General features: G+C 25.2%; 1 protein-coding gene across 1 annotated transcript in view; it reads left to right on the top strand.

Annotated features, from left to right (window-relative positions):
* Positions 1-15408, top strand: part of Phum_PHUM051940 (Plexin-A4 precursor, putative) — a gene marked incomplete at both ends in the record, with an annotated part of 19462 nt that extends 4054 nt beyond the window's left edge. Inside the window, 22 exons of the mRNA XM_002423310.1 lie at positions 1674-1816; positions 6554-6686; positions 9558-9929; positions 10009-10016; positions 10053-10245; positions 10368-10877; positions 10964-11042; positions 11096-11129; positions 11238-11451; positions 11537-11851; positions 11926-12125; positions 12274-12494; positions 12829-13105; positions 13174-13411; positions 13498-13608; positions 13697-13760; positions 13852-13995; positions 14079-14249; positions 14337-14520; positions 14605-14781; positions 14861-15041; positions 15118-15408. Of these exons, the coding sequence (XP_002423355.1) occupies positions 1674-1816; positions 6554-6686; positions 9558-9929; positions 10009-10016; positions 10053-10245; positions 10368-10877; positions 10964-11042; positions 11096-11129; positions 11238-11451; positions 11537-11851; positions 11926-12125; positions 12274-12494; positions 12829-13105; positions 13174-13411; positions 13498-13608; positions 13697-13760; positions 13852-13995; positions 14079-14249; positions 14337-14520; positions 14605-14781; positions 14861-15041; positions 15118-15408 (4260 nt within the window). The remainder of the gene's footprint in view (positions 1-1673; positions 1817-6553; positions 6687-9557; positions 9930-10008; positions 10017-10052; positions 10246-10367; positions 10878-10963; positions 11043-11095; positions 11130-11237; positions 11452-11536; positions 11852-11925; positions 12126-12273; positions 12495-12828; positions 13106-13173; positions 13412-13497; positions 13609-13696; positions 13761-13851; positions 13996-14078; positions 14250-14336; positions 14521-14604; positions 14782-14860; positions 15042-15117) is intronic.
* Positions 15409-17649: the final 2241 nt, after the last annotated feature.

Below are 17649 nucleotides of genomic sequence, written 5' to 3' on the forward strand. Positions count from 1 at the left end.
CGTGTCTCCTGCCGGTGATTTTTTATACGTTTTGTCGACGTCAAAGGTGAGTGAATATTAATAATAATAATAATAAGGATAACGATAACCCATAAAATCTTTTTTTTAGTTACGATATTTTTAATAATACTAATTATTAAAATCAATTATTATTATTAATATGCGATAAATTAAATCCAACTCAATACTCCCTCCCCCACCCCCCCTTTAATGATTTATTTCATTCGTGAGGACGTAGTGCAAAGAGGAAAGTGTAGGGGAGTAGGGGAGTGCAAAAAAGAAAAAAAAAGAAAATTTGAATGATTTATTATTATTATTATTATTAAAAATTAATTTAAATTAAATGTAGTCGATGGGTAAAAAAAAATTTTTTTTTAGTTTTATTGTGGGGGGTGGTAGAGGGTGGGAGAGGGGCAGGAAAGGGGTGGTGACCGAGTCTTTACTACGCATTTCCTTACAAGGGTAGAAATTTTTTTTTTTTTTATTGTTTTCGATTGTAAACGCATTTCTTTGAATGTAAAAGTCTTGGAAAAGTCACGATACTACCTAAGCAATTGGAAAATCGTCGGAAAATTTCATTAATTAATTTAAATCTGACTGTTTTGGTGGGTACAGAAACAATAATAAAGAACCGGGGGTGGGGTGTGGGGAGGGGGAAAAATTGAAGTGAAAATGTGTGAAATAAATTTTAAAATATATAAAAAAAATATTTCAAGACAATTTTTTTTTTTTTATTTTCTAATCCATTACTTCGACAAATTTAAAACCACTTGTTGAACTTTTTTTTGCGACTCCCAAACTTTTTTTTTTTATTATATTTTTCTTTTATGCATGTATGTATATTTATTATTTTTTTTTTAAACCGAAGCCATTTTTTTGTAGTTTGACTGAGGTTTATGCATCCTGAAAAGTCAGAAAATGTTATTATATTTTTCTAACAAAAGCGAAAAAAACGTTTTTTTTTTTTTTTTTTTTTTTTTATGACGTTTTAGGTTATGGTAAATTTCTATGTTGATGTTATTATTATTATTAATCAATAAAAAAAAAAAATTTTTTTATGCTTTAAAAATAAATTTTTTTATTATCACCGCACCGCAAATGATTTTCCGATGCATGAACAAAGTAATTTTTTTTTTTTTTTTTAACTGGAGAAGTTTTAATTTTAATTTTTTTTTTTTAATTAAAAACAAATTTTTTTTTTTTAAAAAAAAAGTTTGCTGCATAACATTCGGTTAAAAATAATTTTTTATTACCGAAAAAAAAAAAAAAATTATTACAATAATGGAATTTTGTTTTTTTGAACATTAAAATTCACGTCTTAAAAAAACATGTTTTAAACAAATTTTTTTTTAATATTTATTATATTTAAAAATTATTGTTTCATAATCATTTGTTTTTTAACATGTTTTTATATTTAACCATACAATATAAAGTTATTGTAAAAAAAATATTAATTATAATAATAATAAACTTAAACGTTTATAAAAAAAAAAAACTTTTTAAAAAGCATTTTAAATAAAAAGGAGAAAAAAGAGAGAGAATGAGGGTGAGGGTGAGGGAAGGGGAAAAATCTGGTAAAAACGAAATTTAATAATATTCGTTTTCACGGTTTGTTAACTAATAATAATGAGTTCAAATTCCTTTTTTTTTTTTTTTATATATATACATAAAAGCATAAACTTCATGTCAATTTTTTTTTCTCTTTTTTTTTCCAGATTACAAAATTAAAAATTGAACATTGCGGAAGTTACGGTAATTGTTCGGCTTGTTTGGATGCTAGAGATCCATATTGCGGTTGGTGTTCTTTAGAAAAACGGTAAGAATAATATTTATTTTTTATTTTTTAAGTTTTCCCTTTCCCCCCTTTTTCCCCCGCATTAAGTAAGAAAATTTCTTTATTGTTTTCCGGGAAAAAAAAAATTGATGTTTTAGTATTTTTCTCGTGTGTTTCGCGTACATATATATATCTTTACCCATTATTTATTTAAAAATAAATAAATGAATTTTGGTAATAAGGAAAAACAGAATCCGTGGAAAACGAAGACGGTTTTTCTTTCGTAAATAATTATTATTATTATTTTTTACGTGAAAAAATTTTCCTTTTTGGAAAAATGAATGTTTCATCCAAATTTAACTAATTTAATTTTCTTCTCTTTCCAACATAATCGATTGAATGATTTGTACGATTTGTTATCGAGGACAAAAATAAAATTATATTATGTATGATGATGATGATGATGATGATGATGAGGATCGCAATGGTACACTTAATACTATTTAATACGAAATCTATAAAAAAAAATTACAAATAAATCTTACCCAAGTTTTGCCTCGAGGAAAAAAAATTCTTTAATAAGGCAATAAATTTAAGGCATTTAAACAAGAAAAAAAAGCTTAAAGTTGAATAAAACATGGTGGAGGTCATGGAGGGAAGAGAGGGGGGAGAGAGAGAGAGAGAGAGAGAAGTGATATAGGGAGAGGTAGAAAGGTCGTGTTAAAAAAAAATTTTTTTCTTTTTTTTTTTTTTTTTTTGGAAACCTTCATTGAATTTGGTTAACATCGGGGAGTTTATAAAAATTTCGAAAGGTAGTTAGTTTTTAATTTAAGGTATAAAAAAAAAAAAAAAAAATTATTTTTCCACGTATTTGATTAGTTCTTTGAGATCGAGAAGGAGGGGTTTCGTGTATTTTCACGAATGATGATGATGATGATGATGAAGAACTCGGCGCCGAAAACCATTGTTTTCACCGCCGCCTCGTACCTGTATTTATTATCCAAATCCATTTTTTTTTTTTTTTTTTTTAAATTATAGGTCATTAAATCCGAGTCGTGGTGGAGTGAAAAAAAAAAAAATGAAAATGAATGAACAGGTGCTTCGTTTTATTTCCTGATAAGTCAAAAATTATTTTTTTATGTATTCCTTTCATTTATAAAACATTAACAAAAAAAAAAAAAAAAGGAAAAAAGGAAAACCTTAAATTTTATTAAATACGATAAAACAAAATTGAAATTTTATTAAAAATCAATAATAGATCGGTCATTGTTTTTATTTTTTTTATCAATAATCGATATTTACGCTTTGAAAAATGTCCAGTCATTTTTTTATTTTCGCACTATAACGAGAGAAAAGAAAACCCCCGGAAAAAACGGTTTACGAAGGATATTAATTGATTGTGTAATGAGAGAAAACAAAAAAAAAAATCCTCCCCCATTTTTTTTTGTAAGGTGAAAAAGGTGCGCGCGGAAAGGTAAATTGAAAATTTATCATAGAAAAGGTTTGTGTTTTCCTTTTGTTTTGACAGGTTTTAATTCAATTTTAATGGTTAAAAAAAAAAAAAAAATTGAAAAGCTATGATTTTCTTACGGTTCACGCAGTGAAATTAAATATCTATTTTGAAATGTCCAGAAGGTTTAAAAAAAAAAAAAGGAAAAAAGGAAAAAAATCTCAGCGTGATATCGAACCTCAAAATGTCGAATTATTAGTAGAATTTGAAAATTAAAGAGTCCGAATGTTTGTCTGTCTGTATGTTGTGTTCCCCTTTAAACTATTTTTTCTCTTTTTGTTTTTGTTTTTCAAGTTTTACCTACGTCAGGTAATGATGTAAATAAATAAATAAATAAATAAATAATTTGTTTTTAAATTATTAGTAGTCGGAATATTTCTTTTTCTTTCTGTACGTTTTGTTTACCTGAATTTTTTTTTTTTTTGTAAAGAAAAAAAAAAACGTTTTTTTCATTTTTTTTTTTTTTTCTATTTAAATTCTTAAAGAAAAGAAAAAAATTTTAAGGGTAGTAACAAGATTTCTAAAAAAAAAAAAAAAAACAGGAAATTACGAAAAGAGTAACGAGAAAAAAAAAAAAAAAGGAAAATTTCTTTTCTTGGTAATAATCCGTATAATCATTCTGTTGGTCGGATAATTAACTTTTCCACAAAAAAAGAAAAGTTTAAAAGAAAATATCCCGATGAATTAAACAACGGTTTAAATTTTCTCCTGGATGAAATAATAATAATAATAATTATTTGAAATTTAAAAATTTGAAAATTCTGTAACTCCCGTAAAATTGCTGGAAAATCTTATTTGAAAAATGGAAGAAAAAAGATTTTCATTATTAAACGTCGTTAATATTATTAATAACATTATGTTAATGTTAATTATTATTAGTTTATTTCGCGGTTAAAAAATAATAATAATAATATAGTAAAAATTTTAAAAAAATTCGAGTTAATAAAATAAATAATTTTATTAACTTGTTCACCCGAAATTTTCCGGTTTCGGTTTTTTTTTTCTTTTTTTTTTATCTTTAAAAAATTTTTTGGCAGTTTTCAATTAAATAAATTTTTTTAAATTTTAAAACTGTCATATTTATATGTAAAATATTATAATTATCACTGTTATTAATTGTTATAAGATGAAAAATAAAAATGGTTCCGTCATTTTTATTTTTTATATTATTATTATTATTATTATTATTATTATTATTATCTATTATTATTATCTTTAATTTAATTCTAGAAAATTTATTTAGTATTTTCATTCTCTCTCTCTCTCTCTCTTTTTCTTTCATTCTTTTTTTTTATTTTTATATTCTCTCCTCTATGAAAAATACGACGTTAATGAAAGAAATATTGCTTTTTATTATTATTATTATTATTATTATTATTATTATTATTGTTTTTCTAAAGAGGTTTCGAAAGCTTTTTGCCCTATGAAAAACAATTTGAAATTGAAGTAACAGTGGATGGATGAATGGATGGATGGATGGCAGGAAAAATTGAAATCGAAAAAAAAATTTTTGTTTTTCCTTTCTTATTCTTTTTCTTCTGCTTTTTTGTTTTTCATTTTTTAATAACAATAAAATTAAATTTTGGTTTTTTGTATTAATTGTAATTAAATTTTCGATGCATTTTAAAAAGGAAAAAAAAGACGTAAATAGGATTTATATTTTTCTCTTTTTTTTTTTTTTTTTTGCTTCTTTAAACAATAATTCTTTTTTCATTAATAATAATAATAATGTAATTTATTTTTATTTTTTGCAAAAAACAAAAAAAAAAAGGAAAAAAGTGGGAATGAAAAAAAAGTTTAAATCTTTTATTTTTGTTGCGTTTGTTCGACTTTAACTTTTTTAAACAATACAATACGTTTTTTAAAGAAATAATAATTTATATGGCGGGCGTAATGAAAAAAAAAAAGAATTCCGACGGTATCAATTCTATTCAAAGAAATTTATAAAATATTAGTTTTAAAAGTCGTTTGTATATATATATATATATTTTTAGTACGCACAAACGCACACGCACACGCATACAACGAAAGCCACACACACACACACAAACGCATATACTAATATATATTTATAAGGTGTATTTATAAATAAATTAATTTTATTTATGAATTTACAAATAATAATAATAATAATAAATATTTTAAATTTAAAAAAAATATATATTTCGATTGATTTAATATATATAAATATATATATATATAAAATCGTGAAAAAAATAATTTAAAATTATTATTAAATTTATAATTTACGATTATTTTTTTCTTTTTTGTGCGCACATTGATTTTTATTTATTTATTTAATTATTTAGTTTCAATATTTTTTTTTTTTTAATGCGGGAAAAAAAATTCCCTTCTCTCTCCCTGCCTTCCCTTCAAGTTTTTCTTTTTTCGGGGGGGAAAAAGAAAATTTATAACATATATATAGATATTTTTCTGGAAAAAAAAAAAAAAAAAAAAAAAAACTCAAATCGAAAGTCAATACTAGTCAAACATTTAGTCGTGTAAAATTTTCAATTCGAAAATAGTAGTTAAAAAAAAAAAAATGGCGTAGTTTTTACTTTTTTTTTTTTTTAAATTGACTTAAACTGCAAAAAAACAAACACATTTTTGTTTTTGAAACTTAAAAATCACAACATGCTAAACACTAAAAAAAATTTTTCTTTTTTTTTTTTATAAAAATAAAATAACTTTTTTTTTTAAAAAAAAAAAAAACTACTGAAAGACACGACGAATAACAGTAAAAAAAAAAGGAAAAAAAAGATAAAAGAAAAAAAAAATTATTTTTTTATGTATAAAAAAAAAAAAACATTACCATTATGTTAAACATCTTGAAGGGGATTTCACACCGAAACACATAACAGGGGGTTATGATAACAATAACATAAAAAAAGGGGGGGGAGAAAAAGTTTTTTGTTAAGGACAAAACAAACGGGGAGAGAGAGAAAAAAACAAAACACGGACGAAATGTTTTTATTTAATGTCATTTAATACTTTTTTTTTGTTTTTTTGTTGATAATTTTTTATTAATTTTTTTATTTTTTTTGTTATTATCGACTACTAGAATGAATAAAAATAAAAATAATAATAATAATAAATGATATAAATTTTTATTGAAAGATCTGGTCTGTCTGCCATCATTTGAAAACATATTTATTTATTTATTTATTTATTAATAAGTCATTATTAAAATACGGTGTAATAAAATTGACGTTTGATAAATGATTTTTATTATAAAATTATTTCTTTTCATATAATATTACGTAATTCAGATGCATAATCAGGAGTGCATGTCAAAAAGCAAGTTACAGTTCACCAAGGTGGTTATCAGTGGGAGGAGGTCAACAGTGCATCGATTTCGAATACGTTCATCCTGATAGGATACCAATTAATCAAATGACGACGGTAAGTCATACAGAAAACATTTCTTTTATTTTTTATTTTTTTTTTCGAAACGTAATCTTATGGGATTGTAAACCGGATATTAAAAGGGATGATTAAAAAAAAAAAAAAATCGGTTTTGTTAAAAAAAAGACAAAAAGGAAAACTAATTGATGTATAATTACAAAAACAAATAAAAGAGAAACACTATATATAACAAAAAAGTAGTTAAACATAATTAAATTTATAAAAGAGAGAGAGAGAGAGAGAGAGAGAAGGGAGAAAAAATATTATTATTTTTATTTTTATTCTTTTTACTTTTATTATTATTAATATTATTAATGTAACCATGAATTAAAAATTACATTCAAAATTCTCTGGCACAAAAAAAAAAAAAAATTATTTTCCTTTTTAATCGCGCCAGACATTAAAACTCAACAATTTTTTAAAAAGATATATTTTTTTTTTTTTTGTTTTGTTTCCCATTTAAAATTTAAAAATAATAATCTCTATATTTGAATGTTTTATGGTTTTTGAATTATTATTATTATTAGTATTATCAAGACTCTCCCCTATATTAAAAATTTTTTCGTTGAGAAAGACATCGGGATTTTGTTTCCCCTTTTAAATTTTTCTTTTTTTCAATTTTTTAAATTTAATTGATCATTGATTGATTGATTGATTGATTTTGTTCGTTTGGGCTATATTTGGGCTACGACAAAAAAAAATTTTTTTGAATTGTTTCTTTTTTTTTTCCATTTTCTAACAAACGTGAAGTCATTAGCATGCTTGAATGTAATTCGTTGGAAAGAGAATTTTTTTTTTTTTTGTTCAATGGTTAATCATTACGTTTTCTCAAAGAAAAAGAAAAATAATTCGATGATTTTTTTTTTTTTTTTTTTAATGACGACACTCGAAAGGATTTTTATGGGAGAATAATAATAATAATAACAAAGTTTTTCGGGTAATTTTACATAATGATGATGGCGGGGTCGGTGATTCGATATCGATGATAATAAAAATAATAGTATGATAATAATAATAATAATAACTCCATCCTTTTACCATTTTGATTTTACCAATGAACCAATGTTATAAATGATGGTGTTGGATTTTAACCAATGAGATCGTTTGAGTTCTTTTTTTTTTTTTTAAATTATCCTCCCCCCCTCTTCCTCCTACCACACACACACACACCATAATTTTAAATTATTTCCTTCGAGGTTGGGTCTGTTTTGTTCTTTTTTTTTTTTTTCTTAAAAAAAAAGGTGATCAAGATTTGTAACAAAAAATTATAAAACTCATTTTATTTTTTTTCTCTCTTTCTTTCTCTTTACTTAATATTAAAAAAGAATAAATAATGTTTTTTTTTTTTTTTTTTGAGTGAAAATGAAAAGAAAGAATTATTTTTTAATTTATTTAACGTAAAAAAAAAAAAATTAATAAATTTTGATTTTTATTATTATAAAAATTTTGACTAAATTTATAACTTTTATGACCTCCTGGAGGTTTCGTTTTTTTGTGAAGTGTCGTGAAGGGATAAAATGTATAAGATTTAATTACAACCACCTCCTAAAATTTTCATTACTATTTCATTATTATCATTGTCAACATTTAATCGTTTTCTTTTGCATCGTGTCCTTTCATTTCATTTTTAAACCGCCAAAAAAAAAAAGAAAAAATTGTTTTTAATAAAATTATTGAAACGCATAAATTGTGCAATGAGTAATTTTAATGAGGGGGGGGGGGAAACGACCAAATAAGAATTATTCAACATTTTTTTTCTCAAAAACCGCGGGCAATAAAACATATAGGTATTTTTTTTTTTTTTTTAAAAAAGATGGGCGTTAACAATATGAGTATAATTTGACCTTTAAAAAAAAAAAAAAAAATTAAAAGGAAAAAAATTACTTTATACTCTTTTTTCAACCGGCTTTTCGAAAAAAAAAAAATTAAATAAATCATATTGATGATGTATTTCCTTTATTGAGAATTGTTAAAGCAGGAGGGATAGGAGGTTGGATTTGTTAAAATCAATTTTTTTTTAAATAAAAATTTATATGAAGTTTATTTGTTGTAATGTTGTAGTACTGGTAGTTAAAAAAAAAAAATTTACTTAAAAAATATAATACTAATCTCTCAATTGTTTACAAGTACTTTTCCATGTACTTTAAATAAATTTTTCATAAAATATTAATAACGTTTGCAAAATAATAATCTTAAATATTAAGTAATATTACTTCTTATGTTGTAAATTAATCATTTTCCTATTTTTTATTTTATTTTTAATTGTTTTTAATTTTTATTTTCGCCAGAATAAGAAAAACGCTTACGTCATAATAAATTGAAGAAAGCGTTTTTATCAAAATCCTTTTTTTTTTTTTTTTTAAAACTTTCAGTTCATTATATATTTTTTCAAAGCTTTTTTTTTTTTTTTTGTAACAAAATTCTTTTATTTTTTTTATGGCTCCACTTTGTTTTCCTATATATAAATATATATAAAACCTTTGAGAGAAAAAAAAAAAAAAAGCTTTTAAAATTTTGATGAAAAACAAATAGAAATAAAAATTAAATGGCTCTAGTTTTGATCAGAGTCTGGATAAGAATATAAAATGACTTAAATAGTCTAAGATTTTCAATGAAGTTTTTATTGATCGTTTAAGTTCAAATCAAATAATTTTCGCTTTGGAGTAAAAAAAAAATTTTCTTTTTTTTTTTAGAAATATAATTTTTTTTATTGGATAAATATCCTTTTTTTTTTTTTTTTTCCTTTGACATAAAAACGATTGAATGCGTAATAAAAAATAAAAGAAATATATTAGAGTTTTAATGGCGTTTTTATGTTATCGGAAATAACGAAGTATGAAACGTTTAATTAATTTTTTTTTTTTTTAGGTTACTCTCGCAATTAGAACACTTCCAGAACTTCCAGCAGGGGCCAAATATAAATGCGTTTTTGGAAAATCGCATCCCATAGATGCAAATGTCACATCCACGGGCCTTATTTGTTTAACTCCCAACATAACCGAAAGGAGTTTTATACCTGAAAACATGGATCACGTTCTCGTGCCTCTTTCCGTTCGGTCTTCTGAAACTAATAAAGATTTCGTGAGCAGGAATTTTGCTTTTTACGATTGCGGACGTCACACGACTTGTAAAAAGTGCGTAACGTCACAATGGCAATGCAATTGGTGCGTGTATCAAAATCAATGCACTCATAACACCACAACCTGCCAAAGATTGGGATCCATTTCACTTGATCAACACGTGAGTACTTGTTGCCGAGATGAAAAAGACATTTTATAAAAAAATTAAAAATAATAAAAATTTTGTTTTTATTATTCAGAATTCCGCGTATACAATCACCAAAACCGTTGATCGTTGTCCAAGGTTTCGAAAAACAAACGAGACAATTTTTTTGCCAAATAAGGTTTCTAAAGAAATTGTTTTAGACGTTGAAAATCTTCCTCATCCTCAATTCGTTCACGTGGGATTTCTCTGTATTATTAACATTGAAGGTGCTAAAATGATGGTTCCGGCCAGAGTCGAAAAGAATCGATTTGTCATTTGTGATAAGACAGTGGTAAGAATTTAATTTAATTTAAGTCATATACTAATTGATACATACCTCTTTGTATTTATACTTATCTATAAGTGTTTTTTTTTACCTAATTAAGAAATTTCTGTGAATGTTTTTTATTGTAGTACTCTTACGAAGCCAAAATGGGGGAATATAAAGCAAATGTAACCGTAGTTTGGAATAAAAACCATCATGTAGATACCACTTCAGTAACTTTGTACAAATGTAACATTCTCGGGTCGCACAGGGATCACCCAGATTGTAGCCTTTGTGCTTCAAGTCATTCACAGTATAATTGTACTTGGTGCGGAACCAGTTGCACGTATAAAGATTCTTGTCAACATTCATCTTTTGTTGAATGTCCAAAGCCCAGAATCGATATGGTAAAACCATTAAATGGTCCCGTTGAGGGAGGAACTTTGGTTACTATAGAAGGCAGCAATTTGGGTCTTAAAAGCGAAGATGTCAAAGAAAAAATTAGAATCGGTAACACGACATGTCATCTAGTTGATTATGAAATTTCCGTACGTATCGTCTGTCGTACCGGTCCTTCTCTCGTTGGAGAAAGCATCGTTCCTATCACGGTTGGAAACAAAGCCGGCTTTACAGAATCTTCCGTCCGTTTCAGTTATAAGGTAAACATCCATCGTATTTGAATCACTTATTTGAATCGTCGTTTTTTTATCGAGTAATTTTTCAATTTTGCAGGATATAAAATTAGAAAGGAGTTTATCCGGCGATGGGACCTCAGAGCGGAGGAACTCAATTAGCAATAACTGGTAAAAATTTAAACATAGGCAGTACCATCACAGCATCTTTAGATGACTTCCTTGTTTAATTAACTCCACTCAAGCATCCAGTACAAGATTAACTTGCATCACTTCAAAGTAAGATTCATCATTAAACAAAATTTTTCATAGGATTTTCAATTTTAAATTTAATTAATTTAATTTTTTTTTTTTTTTTTTTAGGGCTGCTTCTCCTCGTGTCATCAGAAAACTAACACTGTTCGTCGATGGCGCCAACAGAACATTCGACAAATATCCTTTTAATTATACATTAGACCCGACAATTTTGGAAATAAAACCTTTGAAAAGTTTTGCATCGGGAGGAAGAATGATAACCATTCACGGAACAAATTTACACGCAATACAAAAACCTGAAATGACCGTGCATTTAGATCATGAATTAAATCCAATAAACAAATCAGTAAGTTTCGATCAAAATTTATTAAAATTTAAGAAAATTAAACTTTTACAATCGTATACATGGCGATTTTTATATTTATTTTTAGATTTGTACTGTTATAAGTTCGGCTCAAATGGAATGCCCTTCCCCCTCAATAGATCTCACACTCTTGGCAAAAAATTTTAATCGTTCCAAAGCAGAACGTGAAAATGTTCCTAAATGGGGACGATCGCTCGTTAAATTTCATATGACTCAAATACCTCTTCAAATTGGATTCATAATGGATAACGTTGACTCCATAAAGGATTTGGAAAAATATTTCCCGAATTTAAGATCTCAACTTTTATACGTCACCGACCCGAAATTTTTTGAATTTCCCAATACTATAAAATCTTACAAGGGAGACACTTTGGTCATTGAGGTTCGTGAAATACTAATAACGATAACTAATTAATTAAAACAGTCAAAATAAAAGAAATTTTCTTTTTTTTTTAGGGTGAAAATCTCAATTTAGCAAGCGATGAAACCGATGTTAATGTTACGATAGGCATGGCGTCTTGTAATGTTACTTCTTTGGCACTAACTCAACTGGTGTGTACACCACCAGAAATACAACCTGAACCTACCGACGAATATGGATTTAAAACCTCCACAAGCCTTCCGTTGGTTGTCGTCAGAGTGGGTAAAATATTAAGGTAAGTGTTGATATTATCTTTAAAAAAAATATTTAGCAATAATTATTCATTAGAAAAATTTTACGAATTGCGAATAATGTTGATTGTTTTTAGCGTGTAATTAAATCAATTAAAATTTGAATCCACAAGTTTTAATTTTATTTTACAGATTTCCGGTGGGTTACCTTCAATATGAAGTAATGAAACCCTATTCTTTCTCACCTGAAGCAATAGCAGGTATAGTTGTTGGTACGTGCTTTGTCGTGTTTTTATTCTTAATCATCCTTGTCATTTATCGTCGTAAATCAACTCAAGCCGAAAGGGAATATAAAAGAATTCAAATACAAATGGATACCCTTGAAAGCAACGTTCGTTCCGAATGCAAATTAGGTGAGGTGGCAATTTCCTTATTTTTTAAAAACCTGAATCGAATTTATTAAAAAAGTAACATTTATTATTACCATAAATAATAATAATAATAATAATAATAATAATAATAATAAAGAGTTTAATAACTTTTATTTCGATGTTTAAAATATTACCATTAAAAAAATAACAAACAAAATTTTAATTTTAAATGAGTTCAATTATTTTCTTCAACGAGGAGTAACCTTGAATAATTTAAGTGAATAAAAAAGAAAAAAAAATTTCTCATTTTTGTACTGTTTTGAATATTTAAAAAAATTTATTAATTAAAACTCATTCGCATTTATTTTATAAATAGCATTCGCCGAACTTCAAACCGACATAACAGATTTAACGGCGGATTTAGAGTCAACAGGAATACCAACTTTAGATCACAAAAGTTACGTGATGAAAGTTTTTTTCCCCGGAGTGAGCGATCATCCGATTTTGAACGATCCGAAACCGCGGTCGAATTGCCTACGTACGAATTACGATGCCGCCATGTTTCAATTCGAACAACTCATAAACAATAAAAATTTTATTTTAGTATTCATCGAAACTTTGGAAAATCAAAAAACTTTTAACATAAGAGACAAGTAATCATTTAATTTTTGTATTGTTTGTTTTTTAATCGAATACGATTAAATTTAAAATGTGATTTTAGGGTTAGCGTTGCATCGTTGGTAATGGTGGTGCTCATGAGTAAAATGGAGTACGCGACAGACGTTCTTCGTAGTTTGCTTTTTAAACTTATTGATAAATCCGTGGGAACGAAATACCCTCAACTTATGTTAAGAAGAACGGAATCCGTAGTTGAAAAAATGCTTACGAATTGGATGGCACTTTGCATGTATAATTATTTAAAAGATTATGCCGGTTCATCTTTGTTCTTATTGTACAAAGTAAGTTCCTTCAGTTCGGGACAGTTAAATTACACGTATGTGTGTAACGATTATTATAATTAATTTAACTTGTTATTATTTTCTAGGCTATAAAACATCAGGTTGAAAAAGGACCCGTGGATGCCATAACTCACGATGCAAGGTATTCATTATCCGAAGAACGTCTTTTAAGGGAACAAATCGATCATAACATTATTGTAAGATTCCTGCCTTTCCTTTTTTTTTACTAGATTTCGTTTAAAAAAGGTTGCTTACGTCATAATTTTTTTTTGTTTTCTTCAACAGACAATTCATCTCATTCAAGAAGATTTACATTACGAAAAAATTCCTTATCAAACTTATCAAGTACGTTTACCAAATATATAAGTTTTATTGTAAATTATCATTTATTTTAATAAATTTGTTTTTTTTTTTTTTTTTTTAATAGACTGGTCATTTAGTACAAGATGCGGCTTTGGAAGCAAAACTTCAATGCAAAGTTCTCGACTGTGATACAATTAGTCAAGTGAAATCGAAAATTTTCGATGCTCTATATAAAAATACTCATTTTTCAATGAGACCCTCCATACAGGAAGTCGATCTCGGTAATGTTTACCTTTTCAAATATTTTGTTTTTAAAAAAAGGAAAAAAAATTAATGAAAAATTGTCTGGGTTTTTTTGTTTTAGAATGGAGACACGGTCGAGGAGGTCATTTAATACTTCAGGATGAAGATCTCACGACGAAATCAACGGGAACGCGAAAAAAATTAAATACTTTAGCTCATTATGGGATAAAAGATTCGGCCATCATGTCTCTCATACCAAGACAACAGGAAACTTACTGCACTCAATCTTATCGTAAAAATAAATTTTTTTTTTTTCTTTGACGTCATCACATCATCACGCTTCCGGTATCCGTAAAAATAATTATTGTTTTATTTTCAGGTTTTAAAAATTACATAACGACATCATCGAATCCACCAATAATTTTATCAAATGGGATTTTAGAAGAAGATTCCAATTCGAAATTTTATCATTTGGTCAAACCAATCGACGAAAATCAATTTTTAAATAAAATGGGGCCCACTGATAGAACGCACAAAGCCATACCTGAAATTTTTCTAACGAGGTAAAATTAAAGGAAGGAAAATTGTTTTCCGGGTCAATCCTTATTATTCAACCCTTTTTGTTTTTTTTTTTTTTTTTTTTTTAGACTTTTATCGACGAAAGGAACGATACAAAAATACGTCGATGATTTTTTCACGACTATTTTATCGGCGGATGAGGGTCTTCCCCCTGCAATAAAATGGTTGTTTGATTTGTTGGATGATGCTGCCAAAAGGCATTCGATCGTCGATCCGGAAGTTCTTCACGCGTGGAAATCAAATAGGTTAAAATTTATTTTTTAAGATTTTTCTTTCGTCTCGCATATTTTCATCGAATGAAAAAAGTTCAATTTTTTTTTTTAGTCTCCCACTGAGGTTTTGGGTAAATTTTATAAAAAATCCAGATTTTATTTTCGACATAAACAAAACGGCAACCGTGGATTCGTGCCTTTCAGTCATTGCGCAAACTTTTATGGATGCTTGTTCGACGACGGAACATCGTTTGGGAAAAGATTCACCATCTAATAAACTTCTTTTTGCTAAGGTTTGCTCATCGAAACTAGATGAAAATTATTTTCTTTAAAGATATTAGAAAAAAATAATGTTTTTGTAACCGACAGGATATACCGCAGTATCGCGACATGGTGACACGTTTTTATTCAAACATTCGTACATCCCCTCAAATAACGGATCAGGAAATGAGTACGGTCATGCAACAACTATCGACGTCACAAACTGAAGAATTCGATATAATAGCAGCTTTAAAAGAATTATACATTTACGTGAGTCGATACAACGGTCAAATAATTCAAGCTTTAGAAACGGATCCGATTTGCAAAAAGATGCATTTGGCCCACAAATTAGAAAATGTCGCTTGCACTTTAGAAGGAGAAGAGACGTCAACTTGCTGACGACGAGAGTCGCCTGATCTCCTTATGGCCAGCCATATTTGAGACGGTTAAAATTATTATTATTAATTATTATTATTACATTTAATAAAAAATTAATTTTATAAAATCTCATATGACTCGGGATCAGGTGACTATGAATGACAAAATTATTAGATAAATGAATTTTTTTAAAAATATTAATTAACGAAAAGAGACCATTTATTTATGTAAAAAAAAAAAAAAAATGGTAGTGTTTTGAATGGTGATATATGTGTTAAAAAAATATATATATATATATATATATATATATATATAATAAAAACTAAATAATAATAATAATGATAGGACTATTAAATTAAATGTCTAATTAATTCTGACCAATAATTAAAATGTTTTAGTTATATATATATAAATAGTATCAACAAAAAAAACAAATTAATTTTTATAAAAATTGTTTTGAAAATTAAAAAAAATAAAAAATTTTATTATATATATATATATATATATATATAGTTCCTAAAAATTAATTAAAAATCGAATATTAGTATAATACCTGAAATTATTTTTTACGTGTGTGTCTTAATAAAAGAAAACGATATTAATACAAAAAAATTTTTTATTAAATAAATGACAAACAAACAAATTAGTAAATTAATTTTTTTATAATAAAAATTAAAACCAAAATGGTTGTTGTCGAGCACAAATTTTTTAAAAAATTCATACAAAAATTTAATTTGTTTAAATTTTAACTCGTCTGTTTGTTTATAATTTTTTTTTTTTATTATTATAAAAATTTATTTTGGCTCAATTAATAAAAAGACTGTCATGAAGTCATTTCTCTCTCGCTCTCTCTTTAATTTTTTTTTTAAATAAATTATTATTATTATTTGAAATTATTTCTATTGCCAAAATATAACAAAAATAAAAAATTTTTTCTTGCCTTTTATTATATTGTTGAAAAATAATTTTTTTATATATATATATATAATAATAATTTTTCTACTACTTTAATGAATCGACATTTTCTTTTTTTTTATTTACATAAGTACTATTAATAAATACATAAATACAGTTTTTAAATTCACGAAATAAATAAATAAAATTATTATAAAAATTGTACAAATAAAATAAATATTTAAATTATATAATAATAATAATATCCGCGTATTTTTTTCTTTTTTTTTTTAAACATAAAACATCGAATTAATAATAATAAAAAAACATATAATTATTATTATTATTATTAAAAAACCGGAAATTAATAATGTATAAGATAATAATAATAATATTGTTTTTTTTTAAATCCACGTGACGGGAGGAAAAAGTAAACAAATAAACAAACAAACTAGTTAAAAAAAAATTTTTTAATAATATAATATGGTAATAAATAAATAAATAATTTTATGTATATTATAATAAATAAATAGAATGAAAAAAATAGTTATTTGTAATTGTCTAGTTATATGTATAATGAATGCAATAATTGACTGTTTATATATATATATAAATCAATCTTTTAATATGAATTAAATATATATTTTTAAAAGTTTGAATGACATTTTTTTTTCTTTATTATTATTATTATTAATGTTAATTACATTTATCGTTGCCTTTTCATTTATTATTATTATTATTATTATTCAATTTTTTAACACAAAATTCTGGATTTTTTTTTTTTTTTTGTTCTTTATGTTATTGTTCGTTTGTTAACAGGACTGTGTCATGGTTTTTTTTTTTTTTATAACGTGCTTGTCACGCATTTATATATATTAAAAAAAGGAAACCATGTTTAGAATTTTAAGTGCATTTAAATAATAATAATAATAATAGTAATAATAATAATGTTTATTAGGAAAATTATTAGAGGTGAATACAAAAAAAACAAAACAAATTCGTTGTTATTATTATTATTATTAAAAATATGTATTTGTACTTATTTGAAAAAAACATTTTGTATTAAATATATATAAAATAATTAAAGTGCAATAAAAGAAATAATAATAATAATAATAATAATAAATTTATTGTTTTGATTTATATTTTATATATAAATTATAATTTTCATTAAAAATCGAATATAACATTTTATACAATGAATGATAATAGTTTAAAACATAAACATAAAAAACATATTTTGTTAACTCTGGTGATTGTTTTAAGAGGAAAACATAAACATATTTTCTTACATAAATAGTAGTAAAAAAAAAAAAAATTTTTTTTTTTATCTTAAACAATATGTTATTATTATTATTATTATTAATG

This window comes from Pediculus humanus, genomic scaffold (genome assembly GCF_000006295.1).
Source record: "Pediculus humanus corporis 1103172107402 genomic scaffold, whole genome shotgun sequence".
NCBI classification, from domain to species: domain Eukaryota; kingdom Metazoa; phylum Arthropoda; class Insecta; order Psocodea; family Pediculidae; genus Pediculus; species Pediculus humanus.